This window comes from Alexandromys fortis, unplaced genomic scaffold (assembly GCF_014885135.2).
Source record: "Alexandromys fortis isolate MF-2015 unplaced genomic scaffold, M_Fortis_MF-2015_v1.1 scaffold_5, whole genome shotgun sequence".
In the NCBI taxonomy this organism is placed as follows: Eukaryota; Metazoa; Chordata; class Mammalia; order Rodentia; family Cricetidae; genus Alexandromys; species Alexandromys fortis.
Window position 1 is genome coordinate 1,415,610 of NW_026067924.1, and position 18,143 is coordinate 1,433,752.

The window sequence follows — 18,143 nt, forward strand, 5'->3', positions numbered from 1 at the left end:
CAAAAAAAAAAAAAAAAAAAAAAAAAAAAAAAAAAAAAAAAAAAAAAACCTCACCTCTTAGCTCCCCTTCTTCCCAGGAAAGCTTGTGTCTCTTAGAGAAAGGCCTCTGTCTCCGCAGCTATTCCCACAGATGTCCCTCCTCAAGTCTCTGCTCATATCCCCAAACAAAGGCCTCCTGGCCTCTGTTCACCTGTGTGCTTCCACAGACTACCTGAAATCCCAGGTCCGGTACTGCAGTATTGTTTTCTAGTCCCCTCCCTCCTCTTCCTGTGAATAGAGAAAACAATTGAACTCTTACTAGGTCAAAACCAGTTCTACCTAAGTCCTTCTCAACCCAGGCCACTTACGTGTTTGCCAGGAGAGCAGGGCATAGGGCACTCGTGGACGAGAACTTTGCTCACTTGGTATGTTGTAAGTGTGGCTGTGTTTTCTGCTTTGCTGAGTTGATATCTCGCTGGCAGCTTCCGGCCCCAGCCTGTGAGCAAAGGAGACGTTACCTGTAATGATTTCCTTTCTAGACTTCATGAGTGTTCCCCACACCTGACAAAGATGGGTTAAGCATCTTTTAGGGGACCCATCTAAGAAGAATTTTCAAGTAGTGTAGTTCTAATAAATGTTTGAACCTCAAAACTTCTATCTCTTGAGGTTTCATGGGTTTATTTATGGGTATTAGTTTTTGAATGGATTTATATTTTGTTTGAAATGAATTGGCCCGGCTGTAGAGGTCTCCTAACTTACTCTAATACCCATGTTTATTTTACTTCACCTTGGTGGCATCAGTATCCAATCCAACTTAGCAGGAATTGTAAATTTTATTATATTGTATTTTAGGTGGTAAGTTTTCTGCCTGCGTGTTTGTATGTGTTCCATGTGCATGCAGTTCCTGCAGAAACCAGAAGACAGGCAGACTTGAACCATCACGTAGATGCTGAGAACCGAACCCAAGGTCTCTGTAAGGGCAGTAAATGATCTTTAACACTGAGCCACCTCTGTAGCCCATCAATTTAGCAGGGATTGTATACCCCTTCTTTTAATTTAATATTGTTTAGTTAATCAAACGTAACTATTTCAATGCCTTTGTAATACGCCCTGTTAGTAATGCTAATCTTTTGTGTGTTTTCTTGTGTTAGCATTCACACTAAATGGGTGTCATTGAATTTTCGTACAGGCTTTGTTTTTGTTGATCCCTACCCACACTTCCCTCCTCTGCCCTCCTAGCTGTGTCCCCTGTCCCCCTCCTCTTTGTCCCCAGTAGCCCCATTCTCCTTTCCTGTCACGTGCACCACTGTCCTTGTTTTCTTCCTCTCCACGACCTCTCTTCCTCCCTCCCACAGTCCCTGTCTAGCTTCTTGACTTAGACGCTCCAGCCCACGCGTGGAAACAGTGACATCTGACAGGTGAAGGAAAGCCTGTCGCGTTTGTCTTCCTGTGTCTGGTGTACCTTTCCATTCAGATGCCTTTAGTTTCTAATCGACTGAGCGCACTTCTGTCTCCCTGTTGAGTAACAGAGCCTGTCTCATTACAAGTCAGATTTTAGAGCGTGGCACTGTTTTCCTCCTGAAACTGCCCCCCCCTCCCCAGGGAGTCCAGGAAGATGCCAGAAAAGCTGCCAGAGGGTCGGTAGCTGGTAGAATGCTGGTTGCTAAGAAGAAGAAGCCTAGGGGACAAGAAAGTCACTGTAGAGAAGACAGAGAGCTTGCCCCAGGGAGAGGGTGTGTGCTCTGGTGGTTGTGTCCTTGGTATGGCTTCTTAGTTGCTCTCTGCTACCCAGGGCTGAGGACTTTACGCCGTTCATTTCCACATTTGTTAAACAGGAACAAAAAAAGCTAGCAGCGTGGTCATCAACTTAGAGGGCCATCGATGTGGTGTAAGGAGAAAGGATGGAAGGGAGACGGGGAGCTTGGCGTTATCTTGTGTTTGATGAAGCTGGACAGTGTGGATCAGGGTGACTTAGGTGATCATGGGTCTCCTTGCTAAGTTCTCAGTGGATGGTAGATCTAGATGAAAGTCACCCACCACCCCCGTAGCTCCTGTGTATGCCTCCCTACACTACACTCTCTGCCATTCAGCTAGAGAAGGATGTTTGTTGAAACACCGTTCTCCCAGCTAGGTAGCTGCTGGGATAGACATCCTTGACACTGCTGCTTTGGGGGAGGTATAGCTTCCGGTTCAAGCAGACAGCAGTGAGTATTCGGAGCGAGGAAGTACCAACAGCTGAGTGTAGAAACCAAGCTATGCGCAGTTTTAGTCTGCTTGTGCTGGCTCTGTCGGTGACTACAGTTCCCACTTGGGTACCGAGAGGCAAACCCTTGATTTCCATCACTGAGTCAAGATTTTCATCTGTGAAGTTCTAGCTTTCCAGAGCCCGAATGACACACTGATGTTGCTTGCAAAGATACTTAGAGATGCTTATTTAGCTCTTGGGTAGCCAAAGGGATTAGAACTGTTAGCACAGAGGGAAAGGATGTCTCCAGCATCAAAATAAAGCCATTTAAATGGACTGAGTAGCCAGGATGGATAGCACTTTGGTGAATTCTTTACACACAGTGTGGAGATCTGTGTTGAGAGGGGCCTCACTTCTGGAGCTAGAGCACTGGCCGTCTCCTTCCTTACTGTGTAATTCTGAGTGAGTTACCTAACTTTTCCACATCTCGGTTTGTTCCTGTGTTGCAAGGAGGAAAGCAGATCCTCCCACCTCCCCAGAGCTGAGAGAATCATTCCACAGCTCCCAGATGGTGTGTGGGCTTCTGATGGTTCACAGGTGATCTCCCCTCCCAGCAGCACCCTCGGCAGGAGGAAGCTGCCTCCACCAGGGTTTAGCTCCTTCCCTGGGGTTTCTAAGGGGGCTGCTCAATACAAGAGCTCCTTTAAGAATCTGTCTACCCCCAGATCCTTCTCCCTTCCTGTCACAGATACTCTGAGGGTGTTTTCTGTCCTTAATGAATCCCCACAGGCCCATCTCAGAACCACAGACTGTTTCTTATGTATTCTGGCTTTTCATTTCACAAATAACTTAAAGAAAATGTCTCTCCCTCCTCTTCTTCCTCTTTTTCCCTTCTTCCCGGTAAAGGCAAAGTGACCCAGAGCCAGTCCTGGCCTGTAGTCTCTCCAATACAATTCTGGGTTCCTAACTGGTGCTCTAGGAATGTTGGCTGAATGCACTGATAACCAGAACAGGATTCTAATTGGTATGAGCCACTGCCAGGAAACCCCCTTCCCTCCTTTAGGTTGCTCCATCCCAGGAAATCCTACTGCTATATGAAAGCCACTATTGCCAGCTACATAGCCTTGACCAAAGCTTCCTACCCTCCTGACCAACATATCCCACTATTTCCTCCTCTTATTATTAATCTCTCTAACTTCTCATTATTCTAAATTGTTTCCTTTGTGTTCTTTGCCGTTCTGGCTGTTGTTTGTCAGGCCTCCTTGTTTATCTCAGCTTCCTTTTTTAAATTTAAATTTGATATATTTTTATATAATTTTTTGAGAATTTCATATATGAGTAGTCTATTTACATAGGTTTACCACTCCCTCTCCCCTCCCAACTTCCCCAATGCCCCGTACCTGGAATAGCCTATCAGAACGCCTTTCCCGAGAGGACATTGATGTTCCCTCCCTCGGCAGCCACTGATGGATTTTTTTGAGGCTCTTCACCTAGTGTCACATGGTCCTACATCAGCCACCAGCTCACAGATAACAATATGGAGACGTATTAATTACAAAAGCTTGACCACTAGCTTAGGCTGGTCCTACTAGCTCTTATAACGTAAATTAACCCATTTATATTCATCTGTATTCTACCGCGTGGCATACCTTCTCTTCTATCTTGCACTTTCTATGTTCCTCTATATGTCTACCTTTCTTCTTCCCAGAGTCCTTTCTGTCCCTGGAAGTCCTGCCTAACCTCATTCTGCCTTACTATTGGCCATTCAGCTCCTTATTAAACCAATCAGAAGGTACCTTGAGAAAGACACATCTTCACGGTGTAAACAAATATTCTACAACAACCTAGGGGGTGGGTTCTTGTGAAATTTCCCACACCCTCATTGGCATGCCAACTGGTGGTATTATTATGTAGGTCCTATTTAGACCATATTGTTGAGATTACATGGGTGAAGCCTCGAGTCTTTCTTAACCTAGAGGCTCATGGGTGATGAGTGGGGATTGGGCAATTTCACACCAGCCCCGGTTCACCTTGGCTAAGCATCCTGTCCTCCCTCCGAGTCAACTGTACCCTTTCCACTACCACCAGACAAAATGTCTGTCCCCGTTAGTCCCCACGTTGTCTTTCATTTGGAAATAGTCTTTCGCTGCAAGGGTTACATCAGGTTGAGGGAAGGGCAAGGAAAGTCCCGGGGTGGCCGAGTCAGGCCCAGAGCCTTGGGCTTGGCACTGGATTGCTTGACTCATCCATCAAGAGTCATAATGTCTTGTTCAGGGGACTTGTGGAATCTCCCTCTCTGGAATTCTTATTTTTTTTAATGGAAGAAATTTTCATTTCCTGGGGTTGTTTAAAAGGGTTTTGGCTTTAGGGCAAGGAAATAAATCTGATGACTTAGAAAGGGTAAGTTTCCATGATTATAAGATCCTCATGGATTTGTGAAGACGTGGAATGCATAAACTAAATAGCCTTCAGCTATGGTTTCTTAAATCACATTAGTTATTTTTTTTTTAATGTAAATTCAGCTCTGTCACTGGTCATAAGTTTGTTAGCTAGCAACAGAAACAAAAGACGGCCAACAAATTTAGAACAGCAGCATTTCAGGAAAAGGCCCAGAACATTCCACTGGAGTAGAATCAGGGAAGAACTGGTAGAAAGGATGACTCAGGAGACATCAGTTATGAAAAGGCTTTGATCAACAGGACACTATGAAGCCCGCTTTCCCGCGTTCCAGGACAGTGGATCCCTGTCCATCTGCATGACACAAGATGACCCCAGTGTTCCCTCGACACCCCTCGGACTCCCTGGAACCCCTGGCTTCTCATCCTCCTTACCCTCTCACTCTGCTCAGTGGTTTCTTTACATCCTAGCTCTTGCTGTGTCTTTCCCTGGGCAGCATCCATGTGCAGCCTGCCGCTGCCCAAGTAATCCTTGTTGATGCTGATGCTGTGTGTCAGTTGAGAGACAGAAGTAACAGTCACTGTGCTGCAAGTTCCTTAAAAGCATCCCCAGTTCTTGCTCTGTTTGTAAAGCCACCACATGATTTGACAAGGCTGTCCTAATGGACGATGGAAGCTCCTTGTGTCACTGTATTGGAAATCACAAGTCTGAGATTGAGTCTTTTCACTGGCTTGCAGATGGCCCGTCTGTTCTCGTGTCTTCTCGTGGTCTTGCTTATGTATCTCTGTGTTCTATAGGACACTAGTTCGATTACATGGGTCTGCCTGTGTGTGCTCATTATAAATTAATTCTTTAAAGAGCCTATTTCCAAATATAGTTACATTCTGAAAATTCCTTAGGTGTCTGAACACCAACATAGACATTTCTGGAAGGGATACAAAGAGTCCATAACTGCTGGCATTTTCTCCTGACCACTCTTCCCTTTTCCTCTTTTGAGAGCACCATTACACCATGTGTGTATGCGTGTGTTGTTTATAAACATTAAACATTAAAATTTTTTTTGTTGGTATTTAAGCAGATCACTATCCAGTCAGATGACCTGAGTTGAACCAAGTGTGTTCTTGACACCCCAAAAGACTTCCTAGAATCTCTAGCTTCTCATCCTCCTCATCCTCCAGCTCTGTTCTGTGTCCCCTTTACACCCCATTTCTAGCCAATGTCTTTGCCTTGGTAACACTTTGGTGCCTTCCTCCCCAACACCTATGTGGGACCTGCTGCTCCCCAAATATTCACTGTTGATACAGATCAACGGCGGCAAGGCTGCCTCACACAGAGTTGGCATCTGGAGATGCCAGTGTGGCATATGTCTTGCAAGACGACATGTGAGCTAGGATGGAGGGGGAGAGGTGATTGGCACATTTACAGTGGGGAGCTAATTCATATTGACGGAGAGAAACCTCGGAGGAGCTGAGTAATACACTTTCTCCCTTAGTCTGGTTTCCATATTCCGTGGCTGAGATGGGCAAGGAAAAGAACGGGCTTGACTCCTGATGACTCTAAGGAGCTCTGGCTAAAGGACTTGGGTAGAATAAACCTCACTCTCTGGGTGGAGGCAGCCTTTCTCCCAAAGGGGCCAGATCCAGGGGATGATCCCTGTGTGATGAATTGCTCTGTAGATCAACAGAACCCAGACCTTGTGGCTGCTTCTGCAAACTAAGATGGTAAGGGACGGCTGCTTGCCAGAGTGTCTGGAAGTGAAACGAGGTCTGAGAACTATGTGGGTGGGGGAGGGAGGAGGAAGAAGATGAGTTTTCTGACATCCATGTGCAAATGACTTGTGTGCACGCTCAGAATTCTCCAGCTCTTGGGCTCAGTTCCAAAGACACCTACGGTAGGGAGAAGCATTCTGGAGGGGACCTCTGCATGGCATTTAGAGCTGCGGCATTTCCCTCCCTCCCCCCCACACACAGCCTCTGCCACTGGGGAGCCTGCTGTTCCCCTGGGCACCTTGTGACTTTCACCCAGCCTGTGATTTTTGCTCCTGTATCTTCCACGGCTACCTTGGATAACCCTTGTCTCATTCTGTGCCACACAAGAGGAAACCTCCCAGCATTCTCCCCCTACTCACGACTCCCTTAGCAATTTCATTCCACCTTGAAGGACTGGCTCCCTAGGTCTTCTCCTGCCCCCATCTCTCCGAGACTACCTGGTCTGCATTTCCAAGGGGAGGTTTGCTTAGCCAGGTAGGCCTCAGCCTTGCCTACCTAGGTTAAGAATAAACCAGGAATGTGGCTTAGCTGGTCAAGTGTAGGGGCACAAGTTTCAGGTCCAAATTGCTATTCCCAACACCTCCAAAAGAGGCCAGGCATGGTGGCATGAACTTGTAATCCCAGCACAGAGAAAGCAAAAACAGGGAGATCTCTGGGGATTGTTTGCTGGCCAGCCTAGCTGAAACAGAGAGCCCCAGCTCCCAGTGGAAGATTCTGCTTAGGACAACAAGGTGGAAGATGGCTTTACCATGCCCAAGGTGGATCCACGCTTAAACCTCCCTCCACCTCACCGACAGACACACCAAAAGAGAAAATCAGGCGGCTTTGAGAAGATTTAGTAACTGCCAAAACCTGTGTTCCCCCCGACACACACCAGGCCAATTAGAAAGTAATTTACAGGAAGAAACAGTACGTTGATAGTTTTAAAAGTTGTATTTTGTCTCTCTTCTGACCTCCCACAGAATTTTGTGTGGACAACTTGAGAAATCTGATGTTTCTTAAGTCTGGCTCGAGAACCAGACTCCGAAGCCATGGAACATGTACAAGTTTGTTTATCTCTCTTTACCCCCATTTTCTTAACCCCTTTACCACCCACTCCAAAGACAGGGTTTCTGCGTGTCACCCTGACTATCCTAGAACTTGCTCTGTAGATCAGACCACCGACCAATTTTCCTCATCTTGAAGATGGACCCGCGAGCTTAATTCTAGCACATCACGAGGACGGTGGAGAGTTAACAGTGAGTCTCGAGTCTGGCATGTAAGAAGCCATGACTAAAAGTCAGCTGTTGGAGTTCCGAGTCCTCAGTAAGACCCATGAATGATGGGCATCTAACCCAGAGGCTTCTGCCTATATAAGGATCCTCTAGAGTGCCGGCTTAAAGCCACCACTAGGACCTCCTTTCCAGGTATTGTGATCCCTAAGTCTGCAGATGAGGGAGACCCTGGCTTCCTGAGCCGCTCCAGTTACTGCACTTGCTGAGGGTCTGAGGACTCAGCTGCGAGTGGCGGATGAATCCACCTCAGTCTTCTTCCCCTCAGTCACACCTCAGCCAGGGGAGTGTCCTGAAGCTAACTTTAGATCTTTGCCGGAGAGTCTAGACTTCAGACCCTGTTCCCCAACAGCCAGCTCGGATCAATTATTAACCCAGCTCCCCCGGGCTTCATAACTTTCATTCTCCAGGCTAGAGTCCAACTGCCCCTCCCCTGCCAACACAGAGCTCCCAAGGACTGAGATGACTTCTAAGGCAAAGGTACTCCAATCACCCCAGTTTCTGCAGAGGCAGCACCCACCAGCCCTTAAGTCAGTGGTCACAACATGGCACAGAATTCCAACACTTGCCTTTCAGGGCATGCTAAGGGCTTACCATCCCAAATCCAAAGACCTGACCCTTGAAAGGCTCTAAAATCCAAGTTTCTTAGTCGCAAGTATGACCACCACACATGGAAAAATTCACGTCATGTAAATTGATTTCATGCACAAAATTTTTTTTTAAAAAACACATAAGGTTACCTTTAAGCTATTTGATTTATTTTTTATTAACTTTGTTTTATATGCATTTGGCGTCAGAGCTCCTAGAACTGAAGTTAGTGACAGTTGACAGTTGCTACAGACGGTTGGGAGCTGCCATGTGGTTGCTGGGAATTGAACTCGGGCCCTTTGGAAGAGTGGCCAGTGCTCTCAACTGCTGAGCCATCTCTAGGGCTGGAGGCATGGCTCAGTCATTAAAGGCTAGGCTCACAACCAAAAGTATAAGCTATTTTTAGGAAGTTAACATAAAAAATATAAATGAATTTTGTTTGATACACTTGAATCTTATCCCCATTATGTGTCAATATTCTAAAATCCAGACAAAGAAATCATCAATTCAGAATACTTCCAGTGCCAATCATTTTTGATAAGGGGCCTTCACTCTTATTTGAGTGAAAGAGACTGTTTCTCTTTTTTTTTCATTTTTTTATTGATTTTTATTGAGCTCTACATTTTTCTCTGCTCCCCTCCCAGCCTCTCCCCTCCCTATTTCAACCCTCTCCCAAGGTCCCCATGCTCCCAATTTACTCAGGAGATCTTGTCTTTTTCTACTTTCTACTTCCCATGTAGATTAGATCTATGTAAGTCTTTCTTAGTGTCCTCATTGTTGTCTAAATTCCCTGGGATTGTGGTTTGTAGACTGGTTTTCTTTGCTTTATATTTAAAAACCACCTATGAGTGAGTACATGTGATAATTATCTTTCTGTGTCTGAGTTACCTCACTCAAAATGTTTCCTTGCTCCATCCATTTGCCTGCAAAATTCAAGATGTCATTTTTTTTCTGCTGTGTAGTACTCCATTGTGTAAATTACCATGTTTTCCTTATCCATTCTTCGGTGGAGGGGCATTTAGGTTGTTTTTAGGTTCTGGCTATGACAAACAATGCTGCTATGAGCAGAGTTGAGCACATGTCCTTGTGGCACAATTAACGGTTTCTCTCTTGCCTTGCTTCAGGGACCTCACAGAACTCAACAGCTGCCTGGGTTCTGGGTATTGTTTCCTGTATCCTGTGATTTAAATCCCTCCACTTGTCAGATTGCCTCTCTAGGGAGCTGCAGTGGTTCCACACTATCTGCATATCACCCCCTACACACACACACACACACACACACACACACACACACACACACCAGCACAGGGCTCCATCCTGGTACTCATGACCCTCATTATGGCTTTCTCAGTGAGAGGTGTGTGTGTGTGTGTGTGTGTGTGAGAGAGAGAGAGAGAGAGAGAGAGAGAGAGGGAGAGAGAGAGAGAGAGAGAGAGAGAGAGAGAAAACATGATTATGCATGTATGTGCATGTACACATGTGTGGAGACCAAAAAGCCCACTTTATTTCATGAGTCATTGTCTCACATTGAACCCAGGGCTCACCAACTGACTGTACCAACAGATCAGGGATTTCAGGGGTCCACCCGTCTCTGCTCTCACCCCACAGTGCTGGGGTTACAGACACACGCTGCACCGTGCCCTACTTTTACATGAGTGTGAGGGATCTGAACTCAGGTCCTCACGTTGTGAGGCAGCCATTCCACTGACTGAGTTGTGTCACCAGCCTGAATTGTCTTTCCTGGGAAAGGATCCTGACCAGGCCCACCACTGTGCTCGGCCCTTCCCCTGAGCTGTGTATCTGGCTCTTCCCTCTGTGCAGCCATGCCATACAGCTCAGTACATTCTCCCGTTAAACACTTCATTTCCATTGGAGCTGAAAGCCATTAGACTAACTACTGTACACATTATTATCCCGTGAGTGAGTTTCCTCAATCAGCTTTAGTGTGTGAGGTCAAGGCCCAGGGAGCTGGAATCCCAGCTCTTGAAGTGGCTCTCCACCCAAACAACGCTCCATCCCCTCCTTCTCGCATCCACATGGCTCCCAGAGGGTCGCGGTTTTATATCAGTGGAGAATGCATTAATTAAAGCCAATGCAAATGCTCATTTGTTGTAATGAATTTAGCTTTTGCAGGCCATTTTCTTTGGGGTCGCCTGCCTGGATGATGTGCTGAAAAGAATCAGAGGAAGGAAAAACATCAAGTTCATCACATCCTTCAGAGACCTGCTGTTTACCACCTTGGCTTTTCCTGTATCCACAGTAAGTGCCCAAGTGTGCACCTAACACCATAGGCATGTACAATGGATAGGCACTTCTCCTGGGACAGCAAGGTTGTCTGGGGACTAGCTATTATAACCAGAGCATCTCCATGTCCATAAATGTGCTGTCTGGACTACATGGACCAGTGTCTTCATGAAGTAGGGTACATGATGGATGAGCTGATCATTAGCTATTCTGTCTTTGGGAAGGCTTGGTGCATGGTCCTTGTTGCTGTCTGATGGGAAAGTTTAATCAAAATACAATTAAAAAAAAAGACAGTCTCCATGTTTGTGGGTTTAGGACCCACAAATTCAACTAACTGTGGATCAAAAAGATTTGACAAATGAATAAAAATCAAACTAAAAATACTTATAGCAACCACATAACGTTGACCTTGTGTTGAGTATTATAAGCAGTCTCTAGGCGAGTTAACACACACAAGAGGGTGCAGATGAGTTCTAAGCAAATGTGATCCCATTACATATACAGGACTTGAGCATCTGTGGGTTGAAGCATCCTTATGAATGCTAAGGGATGACCATATCGGTGAAGACAGGCTTGCTTCTACCATGTTGGTGGGGAGGACAGTACTAGGTGGGGAAGAGGACCCCCTGTCTATACATTTGGAATGCTATCAAATAAGAAATAAAAGATGTAAGACCTTCAAAGCTGGTCCACCGAAAAGACATTATGCAGAGCACAGGGCAGGGGCTTTCTCTGCTGTGTCTGATGAACAGAAACCAGGAGGAGCAAGCCATGCACAAGCAGAAGTGACAAAGGACTTATGGTCTATGGATCTTTTTTATCTGTGTCTTCTCTGCGGACCACAATGGCCACTGTTGCTCCTAACACATTGCCCTCATCAACGCATCCCCAGAGAGCCAGGATGCACTTGTTATACAGTAAGCATTTCCCCTTTCGTTTTATGACCCTAAAAATGTGTACACGATAGCCTTCAGACTGCCATCAGTTTTATGCTGCTGTTTCCTCGGTTAGCTTAGAAACCTCCGATGAAAAACAAATCTAATAATAGTACTTTTGTGTTTCCTTCCAGTTTGTATTTTTGGTATTCTGGGGCCTCTTTTGCTATGATCGAAGCCTAGTTTACCCCAAAGACCTGGATGACTTCTTTCCAGCATGGGTTAACCACGCAATGGTGAGTACAGAAAGCTAGTGACCACCAACACGAGCAGCTTCTGCACCAAGCACTGAAGTGTCTGTGTGTGTTTCCGCCCTCCGGGTTCCTCCTGTCTCTCCATCCTCTCGGGATTTGAAAAGCAACCTGAGGGGTGCTGGAGAGATAGAGAGCTCAGTGGTTAAAGGTACTTGCTGATTTTCCAGAGGCCTTGGATTCACTTCCCAGAGCCTACATGGTGGCTCACAACCATCTATAGCTACAATTCCAAGGGATCTGATGCCACCTTCTAACCTCCGTGGGCACCAGGTATGCGGGTGATGCACAGACATACATGCAGGCAAATGCTCATATACTCAAAGTAAAAAATAAGCAATTTTTAAAAGCATACTGAGGATGTAAATGAATGGTATTGCTGCAGAGGGAGTCCGCTGAAAGCAAAGATGGAGAGCTAAATAGTTATCATGTTGCCTAGGAAAGTCATTTAAAAGTTACTCTACCAGGAAAGGCGACCTTCGGCAGTTCTGAAAAAGAAGTGACTTCTGCCCATGACTAATAACGAAATTCATTTCCAGGAATGGAATAAAGGAAGGTTTAAACAAAATCTATCCACATGTTCAAATAATATGTTCCTCCAAAGGGCAACGCAGTGACCAGTCACAGAGATTCCTCCAGGACCATGCGTCACAAACAGGATTAGGAGTAAATGTTTCCGTGTGGTTTATCCAGTCATCGGTTCTTCACTGACTACTGTTTTGAGGAGTTAAACAGAAAGCAGAAGCTGCTCTAAGAAGTTCAGGTCACTGGAGTCTGAAGAGTTGGCTGTGACCCAGACATGCAGGGCTGACCAAGGTGCCCAGGTCTCTACGGCGGTGCTGTGCCTGAGTCCTTAGAGCTGTGGGTATAGTCTCCCTGGGCGGTCCTAGCTCAGCTTCTCCACACTTGTAGACGCATTTCCACTTCACTGGGCAGTTTAATAGGTAGATCTCAGGTTCCAGGAAGCAAGACATACACAAATGGGAAGAACTTGTAAGGGCTTAAAACTCCCAAGTCTACCCACAGACTTTCGTCTATCCTTCAAAGCGCCCATTGCCTCAAAATTCTTGACAATCAATGAGGAAAAGCTTCGCTGCCCGCTAATACCACCCCATGGACCCCATGCTCAGAAAACAGTTTCAATATTTTTGCTGAGAGAGATACTGGCCATTGACTGAGTTCCGTGCTCTGGTATCTTCAAGGTCCAAATCTATGTGTTAAATAACCCCTCCTTCCAGTGTCTCCCCAGTTTTCATTAGTATTCATGCCTTCACAGTGGATATTCCCAATGTGAGTGGGAATGTATATGTTTATGTATACGTACATGGGCATGCAGGTGTGTGTGTGTGCCCATCAGAGATTGATGCTGAGTGTCTCTGTCGTTTTCTCCGCCTTATGTTTTAAGACGAGTCTCTCACGGACTCTGGAGCTCACTGATTTAGTTGGGTTGATTGGCCAATGTGTTTCCAGGGACACACATACCCCAGTCCTGCTGAGGTTACAGCCACCTTGTCCAGCTATTACCTGAGTGCCCAGGGACTAAGCTTAGATCCTCACACTTAGAGAGCATGCTCTTTACTAACTGAGCCGTTCCCTTCCCCCCATTTTTAATGTCATTACAGTGTGTAAAACATATGAGCTGACTTAATCCACACACCCTTCTTTAGACTTTGAGTTTTACAAATGAAAAAACAAATAGCAGAAACACCATGTCACCTGCCTAGGGCTAGCAAATTCATCATCCCTGGCTCACCTAGGGTGCTAATCCTGCAATCTGATGCTAATTCACTGTTGCCTTTTACTAAGCTTACATTTCCCCAGAAAATCAAAAGGAATAATTAATATGGCAAAGTGAGAATCTTCACTTAGAATTAAAAAAAAAATCCAGACTTCCCATTTTATGCCAATAAATCATAACTTAGAAAAAGCGAGGGGACAGGAAGCATACACCCACTGGGGCTGGATGCTACCGTTATAGTTTACGAAGTGGAGTCTTGAAAGTTCTTTCTCTCTGGAGTCAAAGGCTCTCACCAAGCCCAATCTCCAGGCTTTGCAGCTCTGCTGCTGCCTTTTCTGCTAGGACTACTAGCTCCCTCCTCTTAGAGTCCCTCTTTCTACACTGGCTTGGAAATCTTCCAGCGTGTTGTGATGGCGATGCCCAATCCGAGTGACCTTGATAAGTAAACAGCCATATGGATGCTTGATCATTTGGGAAGTGAAGCGCTGGATAAGAATGTACATCCTATCCATGAGCCAATTATTAATAGTAAGACGAATCCTGGAGCATGGCGACGCTTAAGTACTTCTGTGCCCGCCCAGCCTGGGAGAGCGACATTAGTGATTCTGCCCCTTGCCCTTTGGTTGCTATCACCTCCATCGCTTAGGGAGATCAGGCAAGAGTCAAAGGAGGTGAGCAATCTGGATTATGGGAGAAAAGGAGGGGGCAGCCTGCCATGGGTTAGACACTGATGTTTCTAGGTTTCTCTTTGCATAATGGGAGAAAATCCCTGCAGAGCCATCTCTAAAAAACGATACAAAGCAGAAACACACAAAAGACTACACTGCCCAGTTCATTATAAGGGATTTGTAAACCCAGCTTCTGTCCTCTTTCTTTTGGCCACGAGGTAGAGGTAAGAAATTTGATGTCACAGAGCAGTGGTGGCGCATGCCTTTAATCCCAGCACTTGGGAGGCAGGAACAGGTGGATCTCTTTGAGTTTGAGTCCAGGCTGGACTACAAGAGCTAGTTCCAGGACAGGCTCCAAAGCTACAGAGAAACCTTGTCTCAAAATAAACCAGAGAGAGAGAGAGAAAGAGAGAGAGCTTCCTGGCATGTGATGCTACTTTTCCATGACTCCAAAAAGCAATTTAACGAAATGGTCAACAAAAGGAAGCTCTAAAGCTGTGAACCCCATAAACCCCTTTATCTTCATAAGCTGTCATTGCCGGCGTTTGGAACAGCAATGGGAAGCTGACTAGCTTACTAGGTCACCTTGTCAGAACTTCCCATTTTACCAGGCCCTTCTAAAGCAACCTAAAAAGATGGTTCAGTGCTGGGAAGCCGGGACCAGAGGGCTGACAGGCAGACTCCCAGACATGGGGCCTGTGTGCTTCTGTGTGGGGCCAACCTGCTTCCTCGAGTGATTCCCTCCCTGTAATGCTCCTCTCTTCTGCCATAGGATAACAGTGACATCATCAGAGCCCTGTGCCATAGAAAGGCTCCTTTACAGCATCCCTTATGCTGACTTGATGCTAGCTTTCTTTTTGTAATAGTTTTCTTGTCCATTTCAGTGTTCTTGGTTTTGTGGCACTTCCCTCTGATACTATATTTCTAGATGCTTTGGGACTAATTGACTCTTTGCCACCTTCCTGCCTACTACTTCTGACTCACTGGAAGTTTGTCGTTCCTGTAGGACCATGCAGAGCTGACGGTCACTGTTGTACTCAACAGACATTTTCCTGTCCCTGTTACATTTTCAGTCCAAGCAGTAACCTGGGAGGGATGTTTGCATCCTTGTGGACAAACTGCCTGAGCTGGCTTTAGGTGAAGCAGATCAACGCGACTGTGTTATTGATGATCAGTTCCCTGGCCTTCATAAAAGGAGGAACAGAACACAGCAAAGCATTCCTTCAGGTTTTGCCAGAAAAGCATTAACTCTTCAGGTCTTATCTAAATGCTTACTAAAGATAGAACCAAAGCAGACCGATTTAAATAGCAGGAAGAAGACTCTTAGAAACTGAGAAAGAAGGACCCTCCTCCCCCGCCATCCTGCATTGGAGGGGAGCTGGGGAAAGCATTTCTCTGGAAATCAACCTGAATTGTCCAAGTTGGAAAGAGGAGTGGAACAGATCAGAGTTTCTCCTAAGCTCTGCTGCATTTGAAAACCAGGCATAATTATCTAAAATGTGCCCGAGCACTTTCCAAACAGCTAAAGACTGCATAAATGGAAGTCATTAGCATGTAAAATATGAGGATCCCAGCCAGGACCCATCACACTTGTCGTTATCCGCAACCACAGTCTGAGGCCCATAGGCTCAGTCGGTGTGAACGGGGCTTAGAAACAACCTCCTTTAAGAGAGAGCCTTTCCTCCGGCTCTTTGAATTAGAGGAAGGAACAAATATGGCTTCTTAGTTACTGGATATGTTGGCATTTGTTCATTTGAAAATAATTATTAGGCACTGTTACGTGTGCGGTGCCATCAAGGTTAGAATATCAAGTGCCCCTCCGGAGGACACATGTGGATGGATGGATGGATGGATGGATGGATGGATGGATGGATGGACGGACGGATGGACAGGCTGATGGGCCCTCAGTTATGGTGCTGCTAAGAGATTCCTGAGTTCATGGTTGAACAGACTCTTAGGAGACAGGCTGACTTAGAGGAAGTGGGCCAGGGGAGTGCACTTTGAAGAATGTCTCTTGTCACCGGACACTGCCTTTGGTGTCCCTGTTACCTGGTTGCTATGAGGAAAGCAGCTTTGTTCTGCCCAGTTGTTATGATTTATGGCGGCAAGACCCTGGCAGGTCCCCATGCTGGTGTGGGGGACTGAGATCCGCCATGCAGAGAGAGCTTGGGTATAGAATCCCTATTGAGTCTAACACACACACACACATGCACGCACACATACATACACACATGCACACACATGCATGCACACATATACACATGCATCCACACACGCACACACACATATGCATACAAGCACACATGTATACGTATACACACACACATAAGGTTGGGGGAGGGAGGAGATAGAACAGCAAATGCTAAGATAAAACACTGGTTTAGAGAATAGCATGTGTTGGTATGTAATTCTTGACTGACAAGTGTGTCCTGGGCAGTTGGATAACCTAGAGGCCTTTCTCTGCTATTTTTATCTCCCAGCCATGAGCTCAGTGGGTGATGTTTGGGCTACTAAGTACTAATTAGAGAATCGTGAGGAGTCAAGTAGACTGATCATGGGCATGTCACCCACAGATGGGTGCCCTCCGCTTCCAGGCCTTGGAAACTGCTCTCTCTCCCTTCCTGAATCCTCATCCTCTATCCACCCACTTCGAACACAGGTCACCCATAGCCTAGACATGTCTCTGCGTTCTCAAACTTTCAGGGACATTCCCTGTGAATCTGAGTAAATCTTTAAGCCATTTCTCAGGGATAACCCAGATCTCCATTAAATAAGTACACTGTTTAAGAAGGCCTCAGACCTCCAACAATCCAGTGAAGCTTGGTCTCAGGATGAGAATATCTAATATATTGCATATATGCTAGAAATGGAGCCATGTGTGCTGTCCAGATATGTAGCAAGAACAGAGCCATCAAATAAAGAAACGGGGTGGGGGGACTCAGAGGACTCAGAGGAAGGCTTGAAGTTGGGGTTCGGGGTAGAGAGACATATGTAGTAAATGCGGAAGAGCTTTAACGCTGAGAACTTGCTTTGTTGATGGTGGCGTTGGTTTGTCTGATGGCTGAGCTTGCACTTGTCTGTGTCCACGAGTGTTAATAATTAGAGTTAAAAAGAAAAAGTCAGGGTATTCAGAAGGTGCTGTCAACACACACAGTAAGCTGTGATGGGGAACTCTCACCCTGACTAGCTAGGAAACTCGGAAGCTCTCTCCGAATCTCAGATTCCACGTTTCTTTTTCTAGGAGGAATCCTGGGAAGACCCACTATGTTATTTTTGTCATGTATTAAATCTTGTTTTCCAAAGGAAAGAACAAGAGATTAAAATTCTATTTCTGTAACAGCCTTAAAATAGCGGTTCTGATTCTATTCTTAAACAAGTGTGGCGTTTGTGGACATTTTCTTACATTCTGCTGGTGACCTCACAGTGCTAGCTGCTACCACAGAGTGATGATGACTCATCCTCCGCTGTGTTGCTTCCTGGAGACAGAAATGTGGGGTAGAACCAGAGCTGAAACAACCTCCATGCTGAAGCTTCAGAAGGGGAACTGGAGGAAGGCGAAGCTCGACTGTGACGAGCTAGATCGAGCTCATGACCCTGAACCGTAAACATGTTTTCGTTAAGACTTTTATACTTAATAAACCTTTCCCTCAAGGCACATCAGTCACCAGACAGAGAGATATTTCCCTGCAGTGCACAATTCTTATATGCGAACATGCAACGCCTACCCTATGCCTATTTTTCCTTGATTCCTTGGTTTGCTTTTAATTAAACTACTTTTAGATAGTTATAGATTTGCTTACACACATGAGGAATACTACAAATGCCCTGTGACCTTCTGCCATCTCCACCAGGGGTATTGGTGATGTGTGTGTCTGTCTGTCTGTCTGTGTCTGTGTGTCTGTGTGTGCACACATGTGTGTAAGTGTGTGTGCCTGTGAATTCCCGTGGACATGTGTGCTGTGCTGTGCATGCGCAGGTCAGAGAACCACCTTTGGGGTCAGTTCTCAGTGTCAACCAGGCTCTAGGTAGGGTCTTGCTGTTTAGCTCCACAGGTACAAACTGGTTGTTTCTGAAGACAGGATCCTTCTGTCCCTACCTCACACAAAGATGCTAGGCTT

The 18,143-nt window shown here is 45.9% G+C and overlaps 1 protein-coding gene and 1 long non-coding RNA gene across 3 annotated transcripts in view; one reads left to right on the top strand and one right to left on the bottom strand.

Moving 5' to 3' along the window:
* Nucleotides 1-276, bottom strand: part of LOC126501551 (uncharacterized) — a 19,236-nt gene extending 18,960 nt beyond the window's left edge. Inside the window, exon 1 of the long non-coding RNA XR_007591711.1 lies at nt 55-276. This is a non-coding gene — a long non-coding RNA (uncharacterized lncRNA). The remainder of the gene's footprint in view (nt 1-54) is intronic.
* Nucleotides 1-18,143, top strand: part of Adtrp (androgen dependent TFPI regulating protein) — a 74,913-nt gene that overhangs the window by 22,681 nt on the left and 34,089 nt on the right. For both annotated transcript variants that reach the window (XM_050142268.1, XM_050142269.1), the window contains exons 3-4: nt 10,314-10,448; nt 11,503-11,604. In XM_050142268.1, coding sequence (XP_049998225.1) covers nt 10,314-10,448; nt 11,503-11,604 — 237 coding nt within the window. The remainder of the gene's footprint in view (nt 1-10,313; nt 10,449-11,502; nt 11,605-18,143) is intronic.